General features: G+C 36.7%; 1 protein-coding gene across 5 annotated transcripts in view; it reads right to left on the bottom strand.

Annotated features, from left to right (window-relative positions):
* The window catches only part of OLFM3 (olfactomedin 3), a 66,460-nt gene that overhangs the window by 20,733 nt on the left and 20,878 nt on the right, over positions 1–24,849 (bottom strand). The window contains exons 1-2 of one of the 5 annotated variants that reach the window (XM_050900660.1): positions 3,558–3,696; positions 1,846–1,864 (exon numbers count right to left, since the gene is read on the bottom strand). The exons of 1 other annotated variant lie outside the window; for it this stretch is intronic. In XM_050900660.1, coding sequence (XP_050756617.1) covers positions 1,846–1,864; positions 3,558–3,696 — 158 coding nt within the window. Of the gene's footprint in view, positions 1–1,845; positions 1,865–3,526; positions 3,697–24,849 lie in introns of those variants that run through there. 3 more of the 5 variants (XM_050900656.1, XM_050900659.1, XM_050900658.1) reach the window with 3 other exon arrangements.

Here is a 24,849-nt window from a genome sequence, read left to right as displayed (position 1 = left end):
CTGGCAAGCTTTGATATTGATGCTTTACTGGCAGCTTAGTGCAGAATAAGTTGCAGAGTTCCTCACCTCAGAAGAGGTGTAATATCTCTGTAGACAGGTTAGAAAAGAGCACAGACTTTTCACAACAATGACTCTTCTGAAGAAGTCATTGAAGATAGCAGTGACCTCTTCTACTGCAGAGTTAATTGAAAAATCAGAATTGTATTGTTCCCCTGTTTTGCAAGGAAAAACAAAGTGTCATAATGTAGATGACTGTAAAAAGAGGACAGCTGAACTTGCCTTAGGGTTTGCTAGAAAGGCGTATCCAGAGTTCAGTGCTACATTACACTGCTTCTATGGTGTTCTCTTCACCTTAGTTTTTAGGGCAAAGGGAATCTAGTTTAAGACACGGAGAACAATAAAAACTAAACAAAATTACATCTGCAGAGACAATATAAATTGATTTTGAGCAGCTACTAAAATTGTAAGCTTGAACAAATGAAGCCTATCAAGGCTGGTAACCCTTGTGAAGTGTAAGCTCTATTCACTCCAGTAGTTTCCATGATTCTCTGTAGAACTCATGCCCCGACAGTGTTGTCATGCAAGAGCCAGGAAACCAAATTTTTGTTGACGTTCAGGTACGTGTTCAGGAATCTAGAGCTTGTGATTATAATTCCTTTAGGACGGAAATACTTAATACGAGTTTATGAAAAATTGTGATATTTGAGCCTTATACTTGCTACGTTTAGATTGGTAGCAACTGGTTCTACTGCATTCAAGTCAGTTTTCTACGGTGGGGAATATATGAGATACCAGGATCATGCACAAACTATAGTAAAGCCATTATAATCCAGGCTGTGTTATCAAAGGTACTTATATATTCTAGTGATGTCATGAGTGTCTCTCTCGGCTTTATCTAAGGAAAAAAAAACTTTATTGATTAACTTAGTAGATATTTTCTTACAGCATCTAACATACAGCTTGATTTAAAAAACTAACTGCTATTTGGGAAAATATTTTTCACAGTGAGAGACTGTCAGGCCCAATACAAGTGCATGGTTATTGGCTGCCCATGCATAAATAAGTGCTCACATCACACTCCTACAATTTAGGCTACAGTTCTTTGCGGTACTCTGTGGTTCCCTGTATTTGGGCCATTAGGGTTCCTTCATTAATTAGGATGGGTAATATGAGTGATCACAGAGAAAAAAGAGCATGTGTGTGTAGGTGCACTTTGCTTTTTTTTTCTCTGTTATTTTTTTACTTTGACATTTAATCCCTACCTCAAGCAGAAACTGCTGTGCTGTGCAGGAAAGAGCTAGAAGGCATCAAAACCTTACAGAAGCTACTGAATCTACTCTTCAAATGCAGGCTTACTGCTGACAGGCCTTAGTAAACAAACAAGAAAAGAAATAACAAGTGGAGAACAGCAACAATAATAAATTATGCTAGTTCTTGAAAATCTGGTGGAAACAGAGGAGTCTCTACAAAGACCGATATTAACCATTGCCTTGGCAGGCTGCTATGCTACAGACTTACTTCACTTACCTCCAAAAGATTTATTGTTTCACTTGCGCTTTTATATATTCTGATAAAACTGTTATAGTTACCTCCATTGTTACTAATGACAGGGCAAATGGCAGTATGTATACTTAATATGGTTGCTTAAATATAAACAATATTTTTCAGTTTGTCTTGCAATTTTAATCCTAAGACTGGAACAGAGCTCAAAAGAGGAGACCCTCTCCCCAACCCCATCTCCTTGTACAATTCTGCCTGCTGAAGGGAGGAAATTGGGAGGTTTTGTTCTTTTTTTCCTGGTACAATATACACAATTTATGAGCTGTGTATATGCTATGAGAGAACTTCTGGAAAAGTGCATGTGCTGCACTGTTCACTGGACAAGCTGCCAGTGGATAACTCTTGATGGCAATTAAAAACCAGTCAGTGATGACCTCAGTATTACTGAGAACCTGGGGCATAAAGTCTCTCAGCCAACATCTACGGTTTAGAGAAAGATAGCAGATTGCGGTGCTTGGTTTTATGCAAAAAGAACTGCATGTGATTGAAGTTCATTTTTTTTTTTTTTTTTAAGTGGCAGGTGCTGCCAAGGTCAGATAATCAGGTTTTTATGATTGTCTCCCCAGCTTTACTGGCACTCCTGCTACCCATCTTGAAACACAAAATATGCATATAACTCCAACTCAATGAGTGCAAAGAGCACTATTGAAATAATGCTTAGGAGGCATTTATAACAGCAGTGCTCTGTTGTAGCCAAGGGAAGCGTGACAGTTTACACTACTTGGAATTTGAACATGTTAATATATATAAACACGTGTGTGTGTATAAATATATGTGTGTGTTATTATAACTAGTGTGCATCTTGTAGTTACTCAGTTGCAACTTTAAACTTGGATTTAAATGTGATAGGGAACTTTATTACTTGTAATATCATATTGCCACAAGAACTAGCAAATATATACTGTAGTTCAATGAGCACAAGTTACATTTAAGGAAAATAAAATAGAACTTTTCCTTGTCTTCTCCTCTTCTTGCTGCTCTAAAACACAACAGAATTCTTTCTTACAACATCATTTAATTATTTTTAAAGTAGTAATATTTAAAGTCTAAATGCAGTGATTTTCTGCAGTAATGTTTTTCCTGCATGCATATATTCAATTAAATGTTGATTAGTAAATGCATCATTTTTAGTTACAACTAAAAAACTAAGTTCTGAGCATAGTGAACTACTGTACAAATAGTTAAATTTACATTTTACATAACATACTATTCTGTAAACATCTGATTGCAGTGACACAAAGATACACGGAAAAGAGTGTTTTACTAAACATTTAGGAAAATGATGTTCTAGTTTAATTTATGAATACCAGTATAGTGTTCCCTCTTGTCCAATTAAAGTATTACTTTAATTTTTAGGCTTCTCATGAGTAGTTAATCACAGCTTTTCTGTAGGTCTTCATTAACAGAGGCTGCTGTATATGAGCATCAACGATACAAAGTGATATTTCTGTCACTTGTATTATTCCCATATCAGCCTTTCTAAAAATCTGGTACCCAGCCTTCTAGTACCAATTTTATTTTGTTTCTAACAGCTATTTGTTTGCTTAACTGTACTCCGATAAAGAAAAATAGGAAAGAATAAGACTCCTTGCATATTATACTGAATAGCTAATATATAATATTATTGAGACAAAAAGAAACCTACTGCCAGACTTTTTTTCTTAATAATGCAATACATTTTTCTGGAACAGTAAACATAGGAAAAAAAGTCTAGACAAATGAAATGGCATTGCTGTACTATTTTTAGCATTTCACGCTCAAGATGAAGGCATTTGTTCTTAAATATTTAAAGGTGCTATTTTAAAACCTTTCCTTTCATAATAAGACCACAACATGCTCACCAATGTGCAGTTTTATGATGCCCAAAGAGAAGCATGCATTAAGTGATGATAGGAAGATTAGTAGCTTAAAAAGAGATTTACAAAGAGGCAACAAACTAAAGCTTTTGCTGGCACTTAAATACTACTTCAGCATTAAGATGGCTTGCAACACATCACAGCTACTTACTAGAGTATCTGAAGTGGTTATTCTGGTGGTATTTAGTCCTACCAGAGATGGGAGAGTTTGGGACATCCAGTTAGAGATCATTGCCATGGTACTAAGAACAGCACCAAGCTTCAGCAGTGGAGGACTCATTGCTGTGGAGCTAATGAGTTTTCATAGTGACTGATTATCATCCCAGCGCAGGCTGGCAGTGAGAGGCGTGACTGCAGCACAACAACATCCACAGCATGAAAGGAGATCAAGCTACCCAGATTTAATCATCCATTAAAAACACTCATATCCTTATTTGCCCTCTGTCTTTCTGCTCTTACTAACAAATACTTATGACTATCTTATGCTGACCACTAAATAAACAGTCCTTTCTATGCTAATTATCATTGCAGTTTCCAGTGGGAGATGGCATGGGTGAATTACCTCTTTATAGGTGCTAGAGAGTCAATTAGCACTTTAATTAGTTCAGTCCTTGCAGAGTGGTATGTGTTCCTGTCTGAAATGCAAAAGCCCAAACACAAATAACCCCCCACTCCCCATCACTGCTTTGGTAGAAATATGCTTAGGTCTGTTTCTAAATATAATACTATACTTGTCCAAGTGGATGGGGAAGGGGGAGAACTGTCAGCCTGCCCATGAAAACACCAGAAACCTTTCTGAACCTTCCTTGATTTGTTGATCTCACGTAAATTACAAACATCAGTGACTTGATAATTTGCACAGATTGTTATTAAGATATTTGTTGTTCATAAAAGAACATTGAAGCAGTGAAGATTCACATTTCTCAGTGTTCTTGTTAGTTTACAAGTTTTTATACTGAGAGTCATTGCATTACATCCAGGGCTGGCAGACCCAGTATGTCTTCATTGCCGTTTGGATGGGAACAGAAGACAAATTGTGGGTTGCTCATGTGGCATTTTGAGGCTTCTTTTGGCTCTAATCTGCTGTTAAATCTACTGTTCTCTAGTGCTGTAGAATGATCTCCAGGTTCAGTAGCAATTTATCTTTTTCATAAATTTAGCAAGTGTAGGGGAAAAAAAAAAACCACCAGAAAAAAGAACTGTAGAAATCATTGTGCCGTTGGGATAGTTTTACGTTTTTAGAATTATTTTAAAAAGAAGAAATGCTGAGCAAGGATTTCTAACAGCAATTATTTTAGAAAGAACTTGCGTAAAAGTTTGCAGAGAGATACACTACTGTATTTTTCCCAGAGGCAGTTATGGACTTTCTTTGTTTCTGAATTTGCTTCCAAAAGACTATATTTTTCTTAAGGAATTTTGGTGGTTTGTATGAAGGAAACCTGTAGTGAAACTGAAGGGATGTATTTTTATAGGAGTGTGTGATCATGAATGCATTTATTAAAGTTACTAAACCCCTGCAAACAGTTTTTCAGATTCTCAGAGCTCGTACGCCAAAGTCAGGCTAGACTTTTCTCTTCCAACATTCATTCAGAATTATTGCAATAAATCTCTTCAGTTTAATGAAGACACATGGAAAAAATTTTTAAAAAGAAATTGAAAAACACATTGAGAGCTATTAGATAATCTTATAAGGAGTCTTCCAGCAATAGAATATAGAGAGAAATTCTGTGTATCCAAGTATTAAATGTTTTCTGGGATTTATAGGTGAGCTGTGAAATGTTTCAAATACTCAAAAAACCTAATTCACTGAAGAGATGCATTTGAAAACAGTGAAAGAATGTGAGTTTGCTTATATGCAGCTTCTGCACAGAAAAATAAGCTTTTTGCTGGTTTCTCTGTATATATAGATGTCCTGGTTTCAGCTGGGATAGAGTTAATTTTCTTCCTAGTAGCTGGTATAGTGAAGTGTTTTGGATTTAGTAGGAAAATAATGTTGATAACACGCTGATGTTCTTAGGCGTTGCTAAGTAGCGTTTATACTAAGTCAAGGATTTTTCAGCTTCTCTTGCCCAACCAGCAAGAAGGCTGGAGGGGCACAAGAAGCTGGGAGGGGACACAGCCAGGACAGCTGACCCAAACTGGCCAAAGGGATATTCCATACCATATGGCGTCATGCCCAGTATATAAACGGGGGGGAGCGGGCTGGGAGGGGTGGATCACTGCTCAGGAACTAACTGGGCATCGGTCGGCAAGTGGTGAGCAATTGCCTTGTGCATCACTTGTTTTGTATATTCTAATTCTTTTAGTATTATTATTGTAATTTTATTATTATTATCATTATTTTCCTTTCTTTCTGTCCTATTAAACTGTCTTTATCTCAACCCATGAGGGTTTTTTAATTTTTTTAATTTTTTTTTATTCTCTCCCCAATCCCACTGGGTGGGGGGAGTGAGTGAGCGGCTGCGTGGTGCTTAGTTGCTGGCTGGGGTTACACCATGACAATAGACATTGCGTTAAAAAAGACCTAAATATGAAAATGATAATCAATTAAATACTAAACATGTTGTAGTTTTATTTATCTGTAGCATGTTGAATGCACACACTTGCTTGCTTGCATTTTGACTTATTTCACATACTTTGTCTAATTGATACCAAAACTCCTAGGACAAAATAACACACAAGGGCCATTTTCTCCAGACAAGTCGGATTGCTTTCAACATATGAACTGATAGTTGATGGCGCTGATGTCTGAATAAGAAAACATGATTTTTTTTGCTTAGTTCCAAAAGAAGTATCCCAGTAAAAAAATGCTGCACTGGATCAGTCTCCTTGATCCATTTAGCTCCTTTCTGTAGCAATGGCCAGCAGTGGATGCTTAGAAGAGGAGTGTAAGAAGAGAACAAACATAGTAATACTTTTCTTGGTGTAACCTTCCAGCAAACTGTGGTACTTACTGGGTCAGAGGTTGTAACTCTGTGTTCAACAGTCTTTCGTGATGCTTTCTTCCATGAATTTCTCAAGTAAATTTTTAACTCATCTGTACTTTTTGGAGGCACAACATCCACTGGCATGGAGTTCCACAGTTTAATTATGTCTTGTGTGAAAAACATACTTACTAGAAGTCATGATTAGATTGCAAATTTGAGAAATGCTGTGTTCAATCCAAATCTGCAATTTTCCATTGAAAAACTTTTTTTTTAAATTATAACCTTCATCTGCTTCCAACAACCAGAATTGCTTTCAGCTACTTAATAGAAAAAACCCCTTATCAATGCATTTGGATACTGCAAATATGGTAATCAAGCCCATGAAACAGCTCAGTTTTGTTAAATCTCCTAACACTGTTGGTAACTTTTGAGAGGCAGTGGTGACTCTACTTTCTGTTGTTCTGTTGACTCCAAAGGAGTCAATAGCAGCATTAGGTTTCATAAATCAACTTTTGTAGTGGTGTCTGTGCTTATCCTCTGGGGTGTGTTCTAGGGCCTTGGCCTCCTGCTTGTCTGGGATAAGCAACTGATGCAATACACTGGCTCCAGCCAGGCAGCTGGGTTTCCTTACTGTGAAAACCAGAGTGTGAAGATGGCTGGTATGTGCCACGTTTCAGGCTGGTATGGGCTTGCGGTGGTATGGGGATGTGCTGCCTGGATCCAGAAGCACCCCTGCATTTCACAGTTCTGTAATGGCAGCTGTTTTACTCAGCATATTTTCTGTATTTCAGAAGATAATTTTCATAAAAGCTTGGATTGTGTGATGGTGACCATTATGTATATGTCTTTGAAGACAGAGTCCGTGTGGCAAGACACCCTTCATATGGTGTCTTGAGACTGAGAGGTCAGTCACACATCACCTCAACATGATGAAGAGCATAGCGAGTGGAGGTGTTTGAGTCTTTGAAACAGAGTTCGTGTTTCTGTGGAGATAGGCTCAAAGTTGTCCACTGAACAGATGTGCATATTGAACTGTCCAGAATGACAGCAAGAGTCAGGCTTTTTGCTGAACTGTTGTACTTCATTGGCAATTTATCAATTTCCCGACTAACTCCATCGATTACTTCCAATATGGATAAGGTAACATTTGGCAGTGTTGCATAATTTTCTAGTTTTATTGGGTTCTTCTGAAATACCTCAGCATCCTCTCTAGACTAACATAAAAAAGATTGTAATTCACCAGTTTTATCACCTTTTTTGTTCCTGTCTTCTTTCAGAAGTTTAATAAGCACAGTAATTCCCCCAGTTCCAAGACATTTCCTTAAAGTAATGATAGATTTTTTAAATTTTTTTTTTTACCACATTGAGCTGTAGCTGTTAATACTTCCGGTTTTCTTCTCTTAAACACTTTCTGTTCCACAAAAGAACATAATCGGTCCCCTCCTGACCGTTTTACCCTTGGACAAAGTATGTTCAAAAGACAATAAAAGGCTTTTCTGAAGTCCAGATGAATAATTACTGCTGATTATCCTTAATCCAGTGTATTGCCAACTCCTGCAAAGAACGCTGTTTGTTTGGTTATTATGATTATTCCTAACAGATAACGTGCTGCTTGATTCTTGTGATAGAGTATTCATTAACATAGTTTAGCACTTCATTTTCTTCCAACTAGTTTACCTGCTAAAGAGAAAACCTGCTGATGTGTGATTCACAGTATCACTGCTAGATACATCTTTAAAGAACATAGCAGGAGATAATCCTCTAGTACTCTTGGCTGGTTATATAATTTAAAATTACCATATAGTTGGTATCTGGTTGGTATCCCCATGGTGCTGAAGTTAGATCCCCTAGAACTGCACAAGGGCTTTAAAGCACGTTTGTGCTGCAGGGCGGGGATGATGGCAGGTTGTAGAGGTATATGTGAGTCTTCTAATGCAGCCCTACCCCAGGGACTAACAGTAGTGTAGCTTACACTGGAAAGCTGCAAACCCATTCTTCTAGGACTGTAAGTATGTGGCAGCTGTGTCCTATACTGCTGAGAATTTAATGTTAAACTTGGGTTTGTTTACATAGGCTACACCTTTCCCCTAGACAGGGACTATTACTTGTTCAGTGTAATGGTTGATATTCTATGTATCTAATATTCCTCATTTCATGCACCCATTTGTCAAATAGTTGCTTCAGAGTAGTATTGCGAGAGAAGACATATGTGGGAACAGAGACAGTCTCTGAAAAGGTTTCTTTCCTGAACAGTGGAAATACTCACTGGAACTATATTTTATTTGTGTTCTTATCAGAACTGCAGAAATGTCAAAAAAACCTTTCTGGTAAGGAACTAAAACTTGAAAATAATTTTAGCCGTATTTTGCCATAAATATTTGGGTAAATTAAAAAATGGCAAGAAAACAGTAGAAAATTTTTTTGTGAGAAACACGTCTGAAATCACATATACAAAGATCTTACCAGAAACTACAGAATAACTGAAGAGTTATTCTCATCTCGTTAGGAAGTAGAAACAAAACCTTATGATCTGTGTTTCATTTCAGCTCTGTGTTTCGCTTTTGTTTTTTTAAAAAGGTGCAATTTCACATTTCTAGTCTATGAGAAACTGCTATGCAGTAGTTTTCTCAACAAGAGCTAGAAAGCAACAGCAGTTCTAAAATCTGAACATTATTCTTTACTACCCTGAAATTTCTACTGGTATGATAACTTCTTCTTTTCATAGCTAACTTCTAAACTCAGTAAAAGCTAAAATATTTATACGAAATAACTACAGATGCCATATTTTGATCTTACGTAAAAGTATGTGAATCTGTAACAATTTCAGTGTTGTTAACAGAGTTACTGTATACCAGTTCTGTAATATTAAATTATTATATTATAAATTATTAGGGCTATTAAAGGCATTCTTAAGGTATTGTATGAATGCCCTTATTTATTGTTATTATATAAGAAGTTGGAGGCTCTTCTAGTCTGATATTTACTTTCACTTTGAGATCCTGTTACATTTTGATATGGATTAAATAAAGTCTAATGTAAATGAGAATACAGCCTGATGTCACATTATCACAACTGAGGTATGATAATCTCTGTACTGTAAAAAGTAATTAATGTCAGTATTAGGAATATCAACAAAGCAAATGTCCTGAGAGTCAGCAATATGTGAACACATACACATAAATGCATGAAAAATGTCTAATTGCCTCCTGGCTGGAGGAAGAGAAACAGTGATTGTAAGAAAGAGGAAATGGTGAAGTTCAGCGGCAGGCACGTAACCCTGATGTCAGCTTATTTAATGTATGTTAAAAAAAAAGTTATCTCATTCCCAAATATTTCTTACAATTTAAAATCGCGTTCATGGGTAAATGCCATAAAGGCTTTGCCTAAAACCTTGCATTTTATGCAGATAGAGATCCAAGTGATTGCATTCTCATGGCTCAGCTGTCTTAAAATAGCTTCCTTTGAAGCAGAGCAAAGTCAGGAATCTTAAATCTCAGTAAGTTTATACTTTGACAGGTTAGGTTTAGAAAGTAAACTCATGCATAAGAGTCAAAGCTTCCCATGTTCTAGTGTTGCTCCATAGTGTATAGAGTTCTTTTACTTCATATAGTGTAGTGATATATTGTAGTGGTGACTCAGTAGTACATTGATTTTAAAAATGTATGTCAGTACATTAGTCATGTTCCTGAGCATTATTATTTATTTACATAAGGTTAATGCATGTATAAACCAAAGTTCTCGGAATTTGAATAGCAATTAAAATTCATAGAGCTGCAGGTGGACAGAGAAAGTACCTTTGCCCTTTCAGTTCAATTCCAATTCTCTGAATTTAGTAACACTGAGAAAACATAAGCTTCTTCATCTAAATATATGTTTTTGTTCAACAAAAACCTCTGGCTTTGCAGTGTTACTTGTGAGTAGTAATCTCCAGGTTCTTTGTAAGAGCACATTGAGAGGTATGTGCCCTTTCTAGAGAATATCCTTTCACCAGCTCTCTGTGCATACACAGTGACATTCTTCAGTCAGGCATCTCCACTGATAGTAAAAGTATTGAGCAAGGAATTTTTAAAGTCTGTTGTCCATTACATTCTTCTATATCAATGCTGTTGAGGTGACATTCTTTCTGAAGTGGTCTTAGCTATCTGCTTGTTCATTTTTCAGGCTTCAGGGAGCTTCCTTTGAATGAAGGAAGACATAGTTCTTAGTGAGCACTTTCATGTTTTTTTCCAACCTTTTCTCTTGTGTTCTGCTGTTAGCAATTCCCAAGTGTACAGAGTAACAAAGTGGTGTGTCTACAGTGGGCTAAGTTCATGATGAGAATTGCCTGAAACTAGAAGCAGGCTAGGCAGTGTGCTTTAGGAAAGTTTGCAGTCAATTGAAACAGCTGGGGGGGGGAAAATGGGCAGGGAAGGACTAACAGAAATGAAAACAAAAACTTCTTCAGTTGATTTCCTGCCATTTTAATTTTCAATAACATTTATATCAGATACTCAGTAAAACCTCATACGCTTTTCCCTCAAATGTGTGATATGATGATGGATCTAACGGGAGAAAAAGAGTTTAGTGAAATCACCCTTTTCTGTTCTGTCCTCTATTTCCCTGGGTGATCAAGGTTATTCATGCTTACTCAAAAAGCTTATTTTCTAAAATATAAAGAGATATCAGTTTAGTAGAGAATGACTAAAGATTGTGCAGAGTCCTTTTCCCTTCAATAGAAGCTGGGAATCTGTGTGCTTTTGGAGGATCCTGGGATCCCTCCTCTTGCTGTGAACATCCATAGGCAGGGTGCAATGTTGGATGGTCCTGGGTCTGGAATTGGTTGGGCATCGCACAGTGCTGCAGTTTTGATGTTCTTCTGAAAACTGTAGGGATTGGATATCAGGATTTATGCATAATTCCTCCTGGAGTAATCCTCATGCTTAAGGTTTTTAACCATGTGTAATTTTGTCTTTTTTCCATCCTGAAAATACGTATTATTCTGTTGAGGGCAGGTGAGGCAGGTGAGCTAACTTTCATTGAGGGTAAATTTAAAAAGAAACTTGTTCTAAGATGTCTAGAAGCTGAAATTCACCATGAAATTAGATCATATGTAATCCTGGAGTAGAGTTTGAGCTATGAAAATCAGTGAATACTATTGTAATTCAATAAAACAAGTGGTTTCAGCTGGCTCTGACTGCAGCTAGATGTCAGAAAACAGAGACATAAGATACTTAGAATGGAAGTCCATTTAGACTCTGTGAAAATGGCCAGTATAACTGAACCTTCCTCTGGTTAATGTATGCTTACAGCTTTAGGTGGTCAGTGGTTACAGACCCCTGAACTGGAGGTTGCCCGTGGACTGTCACATGTAATAGCCACAGGTAAATTTGTTCAGTGCCTTTTTAAAATCTCCTTGAATCTTTGTGAGTGAGAAAAAGACAGAAATGAAGAAAGTAGAAAAGGTTTGTAAAATAAAATTCCCTGTAAAAAGGGAATTGTGGCTTTGGTAAAAGACTAATGGGCTATGTCTGTACTTATAAATACGACAGGGTTGGGGCATGGGGTTGGACACTGGCCCATAGCAAACCATTCTGTTTGTTAACGCATACCCTGATTACCTTTTCCTTTTATGCCTGGGCATGATTCAGAGTTAGATGGCTTGGACATAGATGCAGCATTTCAGGAAGGAAAGAGAGTAGTTTTGGTGTGTGGAAAGGAGCTGTGCTCGGGGTCCAGAGAGCAGCTCATCCGCCTTTTATTTAGTAGCATGATAGTATTCACATTTGGCTAAGTGCTGTCTTTGCAACTGAGAGCAAAGGAACCATCTACTGTTGTTTGTTTTCTGCTGTATTCTGACAAACAGGTCTTTGTATGTTCTTTAACAGCTTTGCATTACAGAAACACTTGGCTTTATCCTCCTTTTATTTCCTGATGCAGATAGTTGTCAAGACTCTATAAACTGACTAATGAAAAAGTGAAATGGGGAGGGTTATCCTACTGACTTGCCCTTCATCCCACCATGTTTCATACATTCTTTTGCCAAGTCTCATGTCAAACTGTCATGTCATACTGATTCCCTCTGCTAACACATCCCTGTTATATCCTCTATAAGGATGAAATAGGGAAAATTCTTCAGAAGTCTAAACTAGTGCTTACTTCCAGTGGTCTGGCACCCTACAGGCTACAGTACATGTAGATACTAACCAAAATTTATAGGTTTAACCAGCATGGCACTGATAATGGCATTTAAAGGCTGTAGCATCTTCCTGTTAGGATTTTCTAACAACAGTGGCATTGACAACGTTTCCCTTCTGAGATATGAAGATGTCTTTCAGTAGGCAGAAAGACCAAGAAAGAAAATTATGCGGCTGTTCAGAAAGCACTGCATGTGTTTCCTGCAAAATCCTCAAAAAATAAGATTTTGTGAATGTGTCTCATTTTAAGTGAATCTATTTTTAATGTATACTGTTTCTTGATGCCATTCTGGAAGGACTAGTTTACTTTTAAACAGAGATGAAAGCATACAAGTAGTATAAGTGAATATTGAGAAAATTCCACGGGTGATCTTTCCTGCAAGACAGAGGTGTTAATCTGAACGCTATGGCCAAATTCCAGTAGAGTTAGCTATGTTCTGTCTAGCAAAATGCTTCCTGCAGTTTCAGTTGGATACTGTAATCTGTTCTCAATGCCATATAGTGCTTTGAATACAATTAAACAGGTGCTGTGTTTCACCTCAGAGATGGCTGCATTTCAGTAGCCAGTAAAATAGTTCATGTATATGCCACAAAGCATGATCTGAGATCAAAGACGCTATGAAATACTTTTATGTTTAAATAAGGGTATAGAAAGCAAACACTTGTTATTTTGTAAGGCTGTAACAATCCCAAAAGTTTCTGATTTGAATAATGCTGAGAAGAACTAAAGATATTTATTTGGAAATGAATCAAAATTGTATTACTTGCAGAAAAATAACACAGAGTATCTCATAGACCTCATTGAAATTCTGACGTACTATTTTTCTAGCTGCCTTTTTAATTTCCTATTTATATTTTATAGAACAGAAATAAAAGTTTTAAAACATATTTCACTTTAAAGGATTCAATTGCTCATTTTTATGAATCTTGCCCTTTACCCTGTTTTTTTTTTTCTTACTGAAATTATCAAACCAGGCACGTAATGCTCTGGATGGCTGAGCTAGGTCCATCCTCGTGAGGGATGGGTGCTGCCCTCTGCAGGGCTGCTGAGGGCCGAAATGCTAAGAGCAATCGAAGCTTTGCATGGATGAGGAATTTGGGTGTCAGATTTGAAGGTCCAAGGTTCTGTTCCCAGCCCCTAGTGAGCGAAAGGAGAAATTTATTAAATTGGTGCTGCTGTCTGAAGATAGTACTGTGAGAAATGCACTTCTGTAATGCACGGCAGCGAATGAAAGCAAATGTAAATATGAAAAAACCACAAATGCATCCCAGGTGTTGTGAAGATCAGTGCTCTTACCTCTCATGCGGTAACACTGGCTTGTACAAATAAATAAAAAACTAAATAAAATGTGGTTTAGTCTTGGCTACCATTTTCCTGAAATGACAAAATGCCAGTTTTGCAAGTTTTTATATGGATGATTGAGATTTCTGCATATGGGTGAGAAGCAAGATTGTAAAAGCTAGTTTGAACATGAAAAGTTTACAATAACTTTGTAAAACCAGTAGGAGAAAGGAAAAGAAAGCTGCAGGGAGGAAGAGAGAGGGGAAAAAAAATGGAGCTGTAAGTACTGAGACATGCTTAGTGGTGAGGTATTAGGGATTGCTGCCTCTTTGCTCGTAACTTGTCACTTGAATATAACAAAAGAAAGATACCTAGAAGACAGACAATCCAAAGCATCTTTTTATAAATTTAGTATTTATGCATGGGACTGTGGCAGTTATGCTAGTGTACCCATTCTCAGCATGGTCATTCTGTCACCTCAGGTATATATACTGCTTGCTGTGTGAGGGTTGATATCCTTCCTTGAGAATTAACAAAATCCTGAACTGATTAATATTCTTAGTAGTGGAAGTTGCCTCTTTTTTGGGACAAGTAAGACTACTGTAGTTCATGCAGCTTATGATTTTCCAGGATCCCAGGCTCAGCAAGTGTGTTGGACAACCACAGATATCCACATTGTGTTGAAAGAAGTAATTTGTATTCTGACTTGCCTTCCATTTCTACCAGCAGTTTGACTTAGGTGTGACTGATGTACCACTTTGCAGAGTTTTAGTATTAGCACAATGCTCAGAAAAACCCATATATGCAATAGTTAGCAACTATTAGGAGAGGTCATGTTCTTTTGATTAGAAGAGAGTGGTGTACATTACAATTTCTGGTAAAACTAGGCACAGAAAATTGTGAGCCAACTGAGATGAATGTAGAATATTTCTTCAAACTTGTGGAAAATAAAAAACGGAGAGATAGTCTAAACAACTATGTTCATAATGTAACTATGTGGCTTGCATGGTGGTACTTAAAGGTTAATCATTTCAATGCTTGTGATTCTTCACCTTGTAATGTGTTGTCCTTTACCTCATTTTTCATGTGTCTCTAAAACAGGTACTGAATCCTATTCTCTGACTTAGAAAGCTGTGGTCTCGGACTAATAATGAGTGATTTTTCAGTTATTACAGAACATGATTGCAGCAGTTGAGGAGACGGTGGAAAATGGTTGGGCTTTGTGTTGCTTTGCAGTCATGCAGTGGAATGTCTGATACTACAGGCTATGGCAGTGAAAGAGAACAAAGCTTTTACAGCACGGTAAACAGTTCTGACATCAGACTGATCAATGACTTATCCCACACAAAAGACACACATTTCAGCTTCCAAATGCAAAGTATTCTAAAAAAATAATGGTACCCATCATGTCACATTACACTCATTCTTTTACATTCGCATTTTATGACCAAAGGAAACAAGGTTGTTCCCAATTTAAGAGATGACCGGAATTTTGCAGTTTTGCAGGGTTTAGTGAGCTGACAACAGAGGAGTATTAGTGATGAAGACTCAGGCGACACCACATCAGAAACCTTCTGTTTACTGACACTCTCCATACAGGCTGTAACCTATATTTTTAAAATGTCTTTTCAGCAGTTTAACTCTAAGGCTATTTTTTATCATCTCCAGCACTTAATCCCCGTGTGCAGTCATAATCCTCTGTTTACAATATCAAAATTAAAAACTGTAGAGATGACTATTATCTCACAGGAGAAAAACATGAAATGTGTGAGGAGCGGGCATCAATGAATAGCTTAGAAGCAAAGATTTCATTTCCAGAGAAAACTGTTTCTGTCCACAAGAAGTTCAATGCAGGCATTTTTCTTTCTAGCTTGAATTAGGGGGAATTCACCAATTAAGAATCGCAAAGTCAGTGAGTCTTTAAAGGACTGCTTAGCAATGGGATTGTGAAGAATAAAATTCATAGGCAAAGCTGGTGAAGTTTTACATTAGCTTTTAGATCTAAATAACAAAAAAAGGCCAAGATTTTGGTTAATGAAGGCATTTACATAACTTTTGAGATTTGATATTCATTTTACAGGGAGATTTAACTTACTCATTGGCAAATGACAGAGAAATTTAATAAAAGATTTCTACTAAATCGTGTAATTTGTTTCTGCAGCTTGGCTAACAGTGATGCAGAAAGCGAAGGAACTATTTGCACAAGGGCAAAAAATAACTTTGGACACACAACTTGTGCTGGAGCTCCTGAAAAGTGTTTTCAATCCAAAAAGATCATTTAAAAAACATGCACAAACTCCTCTCAAGGATCACAAAACAAGAAAAGGAAATTTCAGTCCAAATTACTGTAAAGGTCATGAGGGTAAGACACCCCCCCAATATGAAACAATACACAGCATTTTGAAAGCAAAATCACTATATTCTTCAGGTCTGTTGAAACCTGAATGTCTGCAGAGGAAAAGTTTTAATTCATTTCTGTGATATCACTGTATCTTAAAACTGAGATGACTAAACTACAGCTAATTATGCAGTTCACCTGAAATGCTTATCTGGATTTCATGAAAGCTTAAGTTCCAGACTATCTGGTATGCACCTTTCTGTAACTTAAAAGAAAAAACAAACCCATCAGTCATATAACATAGTATAGAGTATAGTATTCAAGACCCCGATACATACAAATATAGTCCTCTTGCACCTAGACCATTCATATATCAGTCCTTCATACACTGAAAGTAACTGAGAATATTGATACTTTGGTTGTCAACAGAGAAAAGCTGTTGAAATTGTGTCGTCATTATTGCTGGAGCTAAAGGTGAACTTCTTTAATCATGGGAAAGTGTTTTGCTCTATGATTTCTGTGAACCATCATTTAGTATCATGAGTCATAATAATGTCTTTCATAAACAAACAAAGCATCATAATTTTGGTCTTCATAGTGAGCAGAAACACTTCAATTTTCACCTGGAAACCTAGTATGCCCTTGTTAATAAAAACATCAGAGATGCGATGTGTGCTGTATGTGACATTGCTTAGAGGAGTGAAACTGTTTTTTTCAGCATCTTGATAGCAAGAGAGAGGTAGGAAATGCTGTAAATAAGTAGAGCTTACATTTTCAAATGTAGCTTGGGAGGAGAAAACTATGAAGTATTTAATATTTTCAGCAAAATCTATGTGAAAAAATCTGGCTACTTTTCTCTCAAAATCTTAATCCAGTTTGAGAACACTGGAGATAGTGCATCAGAACTGAACTATCTTTTTCAAAGATCTGACTATACCGTATCTGGAATTTTATTTCCTACCTTTTATCCTGAGCTGAGTAAAGCATATTAGAGTTATATTTTTTGAATCATATTTGAATCACTCAGTACTTCTAAAATATCCCATAGAGAAATGATTCAAGAACACAATGAAATACGTATTCTTTTCAGGCACTTCTAAATATAAGGAGGTTGATGATTGCTGGTGGGCTTAAAATATTTAGTATTTGAAATCTAATAAAATTATCATAGCTTTCCTTTCATTATCTGAAGCCTAATAAAATTACCTGCAACTTGCAGGCAAGGTGCTTTTCCTGTTAAGGGGTGGGACTTGCCATTCTGCTGCTTAAGAGGTGTAATGCAGAAATAATTACGACTATACAGTTCTTTTCTGTATTTTACAGCCGTCTGTCCTGACCAAGCAAAAATTCTGTTCTGAGTTTTTGTCTTGCATTAGTGTGTTCCTAGCCACGGTTCAGATCTCCTGCTTTTAAAAAGCACTGAGACATTAAACCATAAAAGTAAAAACTATTAACATGAAACTGGAAAAAAATGGATACATCTCAGCCAGTTTGTCAAAGCACTGGTGGTGTTAAGGCAATTAAATAGCAATAAGAAAGCACTAAGGTCCATCATTGTTAGCCTTGGTAATCAGTTTTAAATTTATAACTAGAATAAAATTATTTAAAATCTATATAAAAAGAGATGGTTTGACAGAAATAGGAAGATGCTCAAGAAAATATTGCAGAGGTCAAAAGTGGGAAGCTGAAGAAACTGCATTTCACATATACTTCTTTTTTATTGACTTTTTGCTTTTGATGGACTAGCAAATTATTGTTTATTTGTCTTCTTATGAATATAATACATAGTCAATCTGTCACAAATAAGGAGAAGAGTAATTCCAGATGGAATCCACCTCAGCCAGTGCTTAGGGAAAATATTTGTCTTTTTTTATGGCCAGACGGGATGCCATAGGGCTATTTGCAAGAATTAGGTGGTTTTTTTCTTTAATGTAACATATAATGCGGGAAAAAAAAAAAGGTGAAAATACATTCTCTAGCTTGAAAATATGGTTGCTGCAGGGAAACGCTTGCTGCCTGTGTTCTTATTTCTCATAAGCTTTCTTGCAGTCAAAGGAGAAGGAAAGGGTCAAAGGAGCAAGGAAAGTAGAAATATTAATGCATGACTTTAGCAGTGTGCAGTCAGTAATAACAAGAAAACTTGCCTAGTGGATACACAGTAACAGATAATTTTAAAGATGTTGGCTTTGTCAATAGAAATAAAACCTAATAAACCAATAATTAGCTTGTTGCAGCTTCCCGCCTATTTTAGACTGTTTAGGAAACAGACTTCTGCAGATCTTAAATCTGATGCAAAGGATGACCACTTGAGGCTGAAGACTGTTAATAATACTTTTCTAAATTATCTCCATTGGGACCTCTTTTGCTACCACGTGCATGTTTTACAGATAATACAAGCCATTTCCTGAAGGGCACTTCAACAAAACCCAGCTTGAATTTATACCACGTTTTCCTGGAAGAATTTAAGTGGAGTTTTAAAATAAAGTGCTACATTTTAGCTCTGGAGTAACTTAATTAAATGACAGTCACTTTGCAAATGGTTTTTGCTCATTATAGTCAAGTAATCAAAAGCAATTTAAAGGCAAAGTGTGACTTGCATGATTTGCAGAAGAGGTATATCACAATTCTTTTGGTTTGGATAGGTTACCTTTGCTCACGTTGTTAAGCTCTGCTCTGGACTGTGAGCTTTTTGATTCATTGTTCAGTGTACTAAGGATGCAGATGAGTTATTTCATGAGTTAAAGGGAAACTCAGTAGATAAAGTTAGTGACACGCACATTTTTTTCATCTGTAGTATGAGGAATTAAAAATATACCGAAGAATTTAAAATATTAAACTTATCACTGGAGATTTTGTTAAATGACTTTGATACAAAAAGAAACATTTTGGAATGCTTCCTTTTAATCAATTGTTAATATGTGAAAGAGACAAGTCCCTAGGTTACAGATGACTTTTTGATCCACAGAAAGCTTGTCAATCAAGTCACTTCACATAAATTCAATGGTTTATTAGTAACATGAATGGATATTTTGGGCTGAACAACAAATTCTCATTTCAAAGGGTTTAGAATAAATACCAGCTTAGACACTTTAATTCTTTTGAAAAATTGATAGAGACTTGAAACATACTTACTTTGTTGTTTAACAGGGTACTGGATATAGCCATACTCTAAAAGCAAAACAGCCTATGGGAATGATCTAGAGCCTGGGAAAGCAGACTACAAAACCACACTTAACTGGGGACTCTCAAGCAACCTTGTTTTATCCTGAAATGTAACCGCATGTTTTGCTGCTGGCAGTCTTTCATGTTTATTTATTGTTAAGATACGTGTCTGAGCTGTACAGAAGAAGCTGTTTGCAGTTCTCGTGTGGTTTTTGATTCTTCAGAACTCATGGTTGTGGTTTCTTAAGCAATATAAATTGCCAAATTTTTCCCTTAGCAAACCATTTTCTCTAACTCTGTTAGTTGGTTTAATAAATGATATGACCTCTTCCTAAAAATTTTATATGGCTTACGTACATACATGGATGTAGAATACCCCCTTAACATGTATTAGTTTTCTGTGCTACAGTTTGCGTTCTGATTTCAGAAATTGATTTTGGAATCAGATTGCCAGACATGGATTTCTTTTCAGAAGAACTCCGTAATCTGGCTCCAGATTTTCCATCTTTCCTTGCAGGGTCAAATACTTTCCTAGGAGTTGTAGCTTGAGGGTACCTGTATTAAGAAACTGAGGTATCAGACTGTAGACTTAGATTTGCTAAGGTCCAAGCCTTCCTAGTATGGACTTTCCTAGTAGTTCCTTGAGGGTATGATTAATTGCCTATAAATAAATTTTGGACTGTGCAGTATGTTTAGAACAGATAGCAAAACACAAAGTAGTATTCTAAACTGTGTTCCTTGATGACTTTCATTCCTGCTATGAATTCCCAGATGTATGGGAAATGTCATGGCTATAAATCCCTTGAGCTGATCAGCAGTCCCAGAGACAGACCGAATATATTGGATTTGTAAATATTTATTTCAAAATGTAATGAGATATCATATATAAATGAGCTCATTTGTGTGATGCTATCCTTTCTCAATGCGCGTCGTTAACTTGAAACATACAGGAAATTAAATGGAGGTAAAGATAAGGCCCAGGCAAACTGCTTCAAGTGGTTTAAAATAACAATGGCTTGATCATGAATATAGAAGAAAGTATGTCTGACTCCTGCAGCCTTGAACGGAGTACTTCTCTCAAGCCTGAAATGTGGGATCATAGACAGTTCTACCCCGAACACATCAGAGCAAGAGATCACATCAGAGTGGAGGAGACAGGAAAAGACTGGTTTACATAGAAGATGAGAAACTTCAGCTTTTACCTCAGTTGCATTGTGCTCTAGAGATAAAGCTGGGAAGCTAGGGTTGAATGTATAAAAGTTACAAATACTATCTAGATATATACGCCATTTATTGTTTTTACTCTTCCTGTTTGCACTTTGGGCCTTGGAGGAATTAGTGTTTAATTCAGAAGACATTGTTCCTGTATTGCTGCAAGTTTACGTTGTCCTGGACTTGGCAAGGGTGCTAGAATCTAATGAAACCTGGATGGGAACGAAGGTTGGGAATCAGGAGGTGCAAGAGATTCACAACAAGAATGGCAAAATCTCTTGCTTTGACTTAGAAGTGAGGTATTAGCAGTCAGATGCATTAAGGAGGGAGCAAATGGAGTCTCTAGTGCAGCTTGCTTGGCAGTCAAAAGAACGTGATTATAATAGCTTTTTAGTGGGTTGGAAATATCGAATTTCCCCAAAGACCAATCTGGCTTAGCAATGCAGGCTTTCTGACTTCATATTCTAATGCTTACTTCATAAGATGCCTCATTTCTCCTTATGCAATGAATTGGAAACAACATTGTTTCAGAGCACAAAATGCAAGTACTGCTCCATTAGACAAAACAATTCTCCAGGAACTTACCAAATAGAAAAAGAGAGAAAACTAGCCCTACAGTCTATATGTGAAAAATTTCAAATTTTATATATTAGATACCTGTAGAGAAGATAATCAAATATATTGCCCATCCCTGAGACAATCTGGAGAAAATAGCATGGCTGAGATGACTATACACATCCTTTAAAAATGAAATAGAAACTGAAAGGGCTGACAGTTGGGAATATCAGTATCTTGGAAAAGAAAAGCACCCCTGAAGATGGTGCTTTGTGGTTTATCAGATGTTGAAGGACAGATGACAAATTCCATATTGCTTAGAGCTGTTACTTATGTCAAAGGCATATGAACTGCAATATAGCTCTAACATGGTATACTGTTTTATGCATTATGAATGTAACCATTAGGATAAAAGCCTTCCAGCATTTTGTTACAGACAGTTATGTTACTGCACAAAGTCAGTCTTTAGTAATTATGAAGAATCTAAGGCAATTCACAATCTATATTCATACTGTAATTTAAGCCTTCTGGGTTGGGAAACAGTTGTCTGCAATCTATTGTAAAAGAGGAAAAAAGCAAAAATAGTACATAGTCTAATACTTACAAGATTAGATGATAAAGTAGGGAAGAAGAAGGAAAATAGAATTATACAAATAAAAATAACAGATTAAAACAGAAGGAAATGTATGCAGTAACAGAATAACCTGAGACTTAATGGATATTTCTGTCTCTTTTAGACTAGGGGCAGTCAAAGGAAAGAAACAAGAGAGGCAGTGGGTGTTTGGGCTTACAACAGTCAGTCTGGAACATTATTGTGGAAAGCTGAGTGAGGTAATCTTTATTCCTTATTCTATAGTGACCCTTTTTAATAAGATTTTTCCTCAGTCTAGTATGGTGTTACTACTAGGTAATATGCTAACAATCTACCAAAAGAAAACTACTGTAGCTGAAAATTGAGCTCTTTCTCAGGGAGAATGAAACAGAAGAGTAAGAACTAAGGCTGACATAATTCAAGAAACAGATGCTTTCTGGTTTCTGTTAGGATGCTTTGGGACTCTCTAGCTATCCTGCACTGGCTGAGAAAGGATGTCTCAGCATGAAGAGATCTCTGGGTTATATGACTCTCTTGCTCACTCTCTTCCTGGACCTCTGAGATAATCACTTGTTGGCATCATAGGCTTCAGTCAGCTCTGATTTATGTTATGATGAGCAGGTTCTGGCAACACCAAGACTGCAGTACTGCAAGTGATTTATGATCGTGTTAGCACTTCTCCTCTGGTCTTTTAGTGGATACATGTCAGCGGTTCCTGAAAAGCAAACCTGTAATCTTTATGAAATTGCAGCAGAAATGCCAGGCTCTAGTACTGAGATACAGTTTTAAAGGAAAAGGACCGGTGTGTTACTTTTTCTTCTGAGTTCCTTATCGATGGTAAAGGAGTGTGCACATATCACTAAAAAAATCATGTATACAGTGGTGCTTTTTGATGGTTTTTATTCTATGGATGAATTAATCACACTATCCATGTCTGATTTAGTTTTACTGAAACACAAAGGAATGTACATATGAATAAAAATTCCTATGACTAGTACCCAGTGAAACATCTTTCATTCCAATCAACAACTGGAGAGAATTTCCTGCTACAAGTTGACTATTTAATCAATAAAATTATGAAAGAAAACCTCTTATTTCACTTTATGGAACCACTGATTGTTATTTCAGTACTTATTTTTTCCTGCTCATGATACAGATTAATGGATATCCTGTAATTAAAGGAATATGCACAAGAATGCAAATATGGGTTCTGCTTCTGCTCTTGAAGTAATATATAAATTACTGGTTACTCACAGGAATTGAAAAGAACACTTGGAATTGAGGAAACTGTACTGCAGCTTTTTAAAGAGTTTTGTAAAATATAATATGAATTTCTAAAAATGTGTCATCATTTCCATCTAGTAGTACATTGGTACTTGCAACATTACATGATCAAATATCATTGACTTCAAAGATATTTAATTGTGTTTTAGTGGGTTTCTGAAATAGAAGCACTGAGGTAAATCTTTCCAGGCAAATGGGTCCTGTCCTGTGCGAAAGAGAAGAACACTTCCAGAGGACACAGCAACACCCACACCTTCTGACGAAGACCTTGCACAGTGCTGTAGGAGTGAGGATGCATCAGTGAGAATGGCTGAGGTTGTTTTAATACAAGTAACGTCCTATTAGTTGAAATATAAGTACTCTAAGAAGCTTTTCTGGGAAGCAGAGGGAAAGTCACTGCTTTGTACTATGTCTTTTAAAAAATACGGTATAAACTGTCATCTTTTTTAATAGAGGCAACACTAACAAAGAAATTAATGAACTGTAAGTTACTTAAAGCCTACAGGAAACATAAGGCATGCCAGTTATGTTCAGAATAACATTCTTGAACTACAGGCCACACATAATTTGCAATACTTTTCACAGCACTGACTTGATCACTTTTTTCCTTTCTTTTCCATATCACAGTATTTTAGATGTGCTCAGTCCCACCTGCATATTCCATCAGATAGCCCAATGCGTAGTTACAAGTTATGAGTGAGAACTCTGTAGTGCTTAGATGATAAATTCAGTAAGTGATTTTGAAGACTTTAGAGCAAAAGGGAAGAGCTGCATGGCCTGAAGTCTTTGTTAGTTTGAGACAAATTTGTTCATTTCCCATTTAAGAAAAAGGTCTTATGTCATCTTCAGCATAAAGCACTCAAAGGTAATTAATTTCAACTGTATTTCTAGGATGATGCAGGGCTGAGAGTGTATGATACAAGTATGTTAAATCGTTCAGTTTTGGAGGAATAGATTAAATATCTTTTTGAGCTTCTGTCTATAGTTTATTTTCTATGATTCTGTGATAGTTCTGATGAAGGTAGGGAGTGCAAGGTTGGTTTCTGGGTGGAGGGAGTGAACTGGGAAGGAGAAAAGTTTCTGAAGTACCTGAGAGACTTTTCCTCTTTTCATATGAGTGTAAAGCGGACGAAAATCCCCCAAAATACCATTAAAATGAGCTATGTTCTTAGAGAGCAGCAGAGTGAACAGAAAGCAAGCTCTTTTGATACAGCTGACAAGAAACCAAGACACAAAAGTCAGAAGCTATCGACTAGGCTTTGGTCCACTAAAAATAGTCAAACAGAACAACTGTAGTATCTTAGCATAGATAAGCTAGCTGTGCCTCAGCTTCTCCTTAAATCCGTAGTTCGTTTGATAGATTTTTTAATCTTTCTTAAGACACTGGTTCATGTATATCTTTTCTTTGTGTTTGTATGTGAGCTCAGACTATGAATTGCAGAGATGGCATAATGAACGTTAATGGAGCGCTCAGGTTCATGTAACTCATATGAATTAGAAATAACTTACTAAAACAGAGGAGGCTCAACAAAATCAAATCTAGAAATACTTCATGCAGAGTTCATAACAGACTAAACAACACTTCCAGACAGCTGCAACGTAATTTTGCCAAACTGAGATAAAATAAATGCCAAGGAAGTGTCAGAGTGAACAAAGGAAGGGTCCCTCCTGTGTCCCTTTACAAATATTTTTTCTACATTATTTCTTTAGTAAACAGGGATGGAATAAGAATGGAAAGAGCAAGAAACGTTAAAAACCAAGCTGAGCTCTGGACCATTCCCTCCCTCCTCCAGTTGATACAGGAGTATACATTCCTGAAATCTCCCATAATCTGAAGTCAAACACACAAACAGCATTCTCTCCCTTATTTTGGTAAACACTGGAAGCATTACGAACTCAGCATTATAT

This window comes from Gymnogyps californianus, chromosome 8 (assembly GCF_018139145.2).
Source record: "Gymnogyps californianus isolate 813 chromosome 8, ASM1813914v2, whole genome shotgun sequence".
Taxonomy (NCBI): Eukaryota; Metazoa; Chordata; class Aves; order Accipitriformes; family Cathartidae; genus Gymnogyps; species Gymnogyps californianus.
This window is presented reverse-complemented; position numbering and strand designations above follow the sequence as displayed.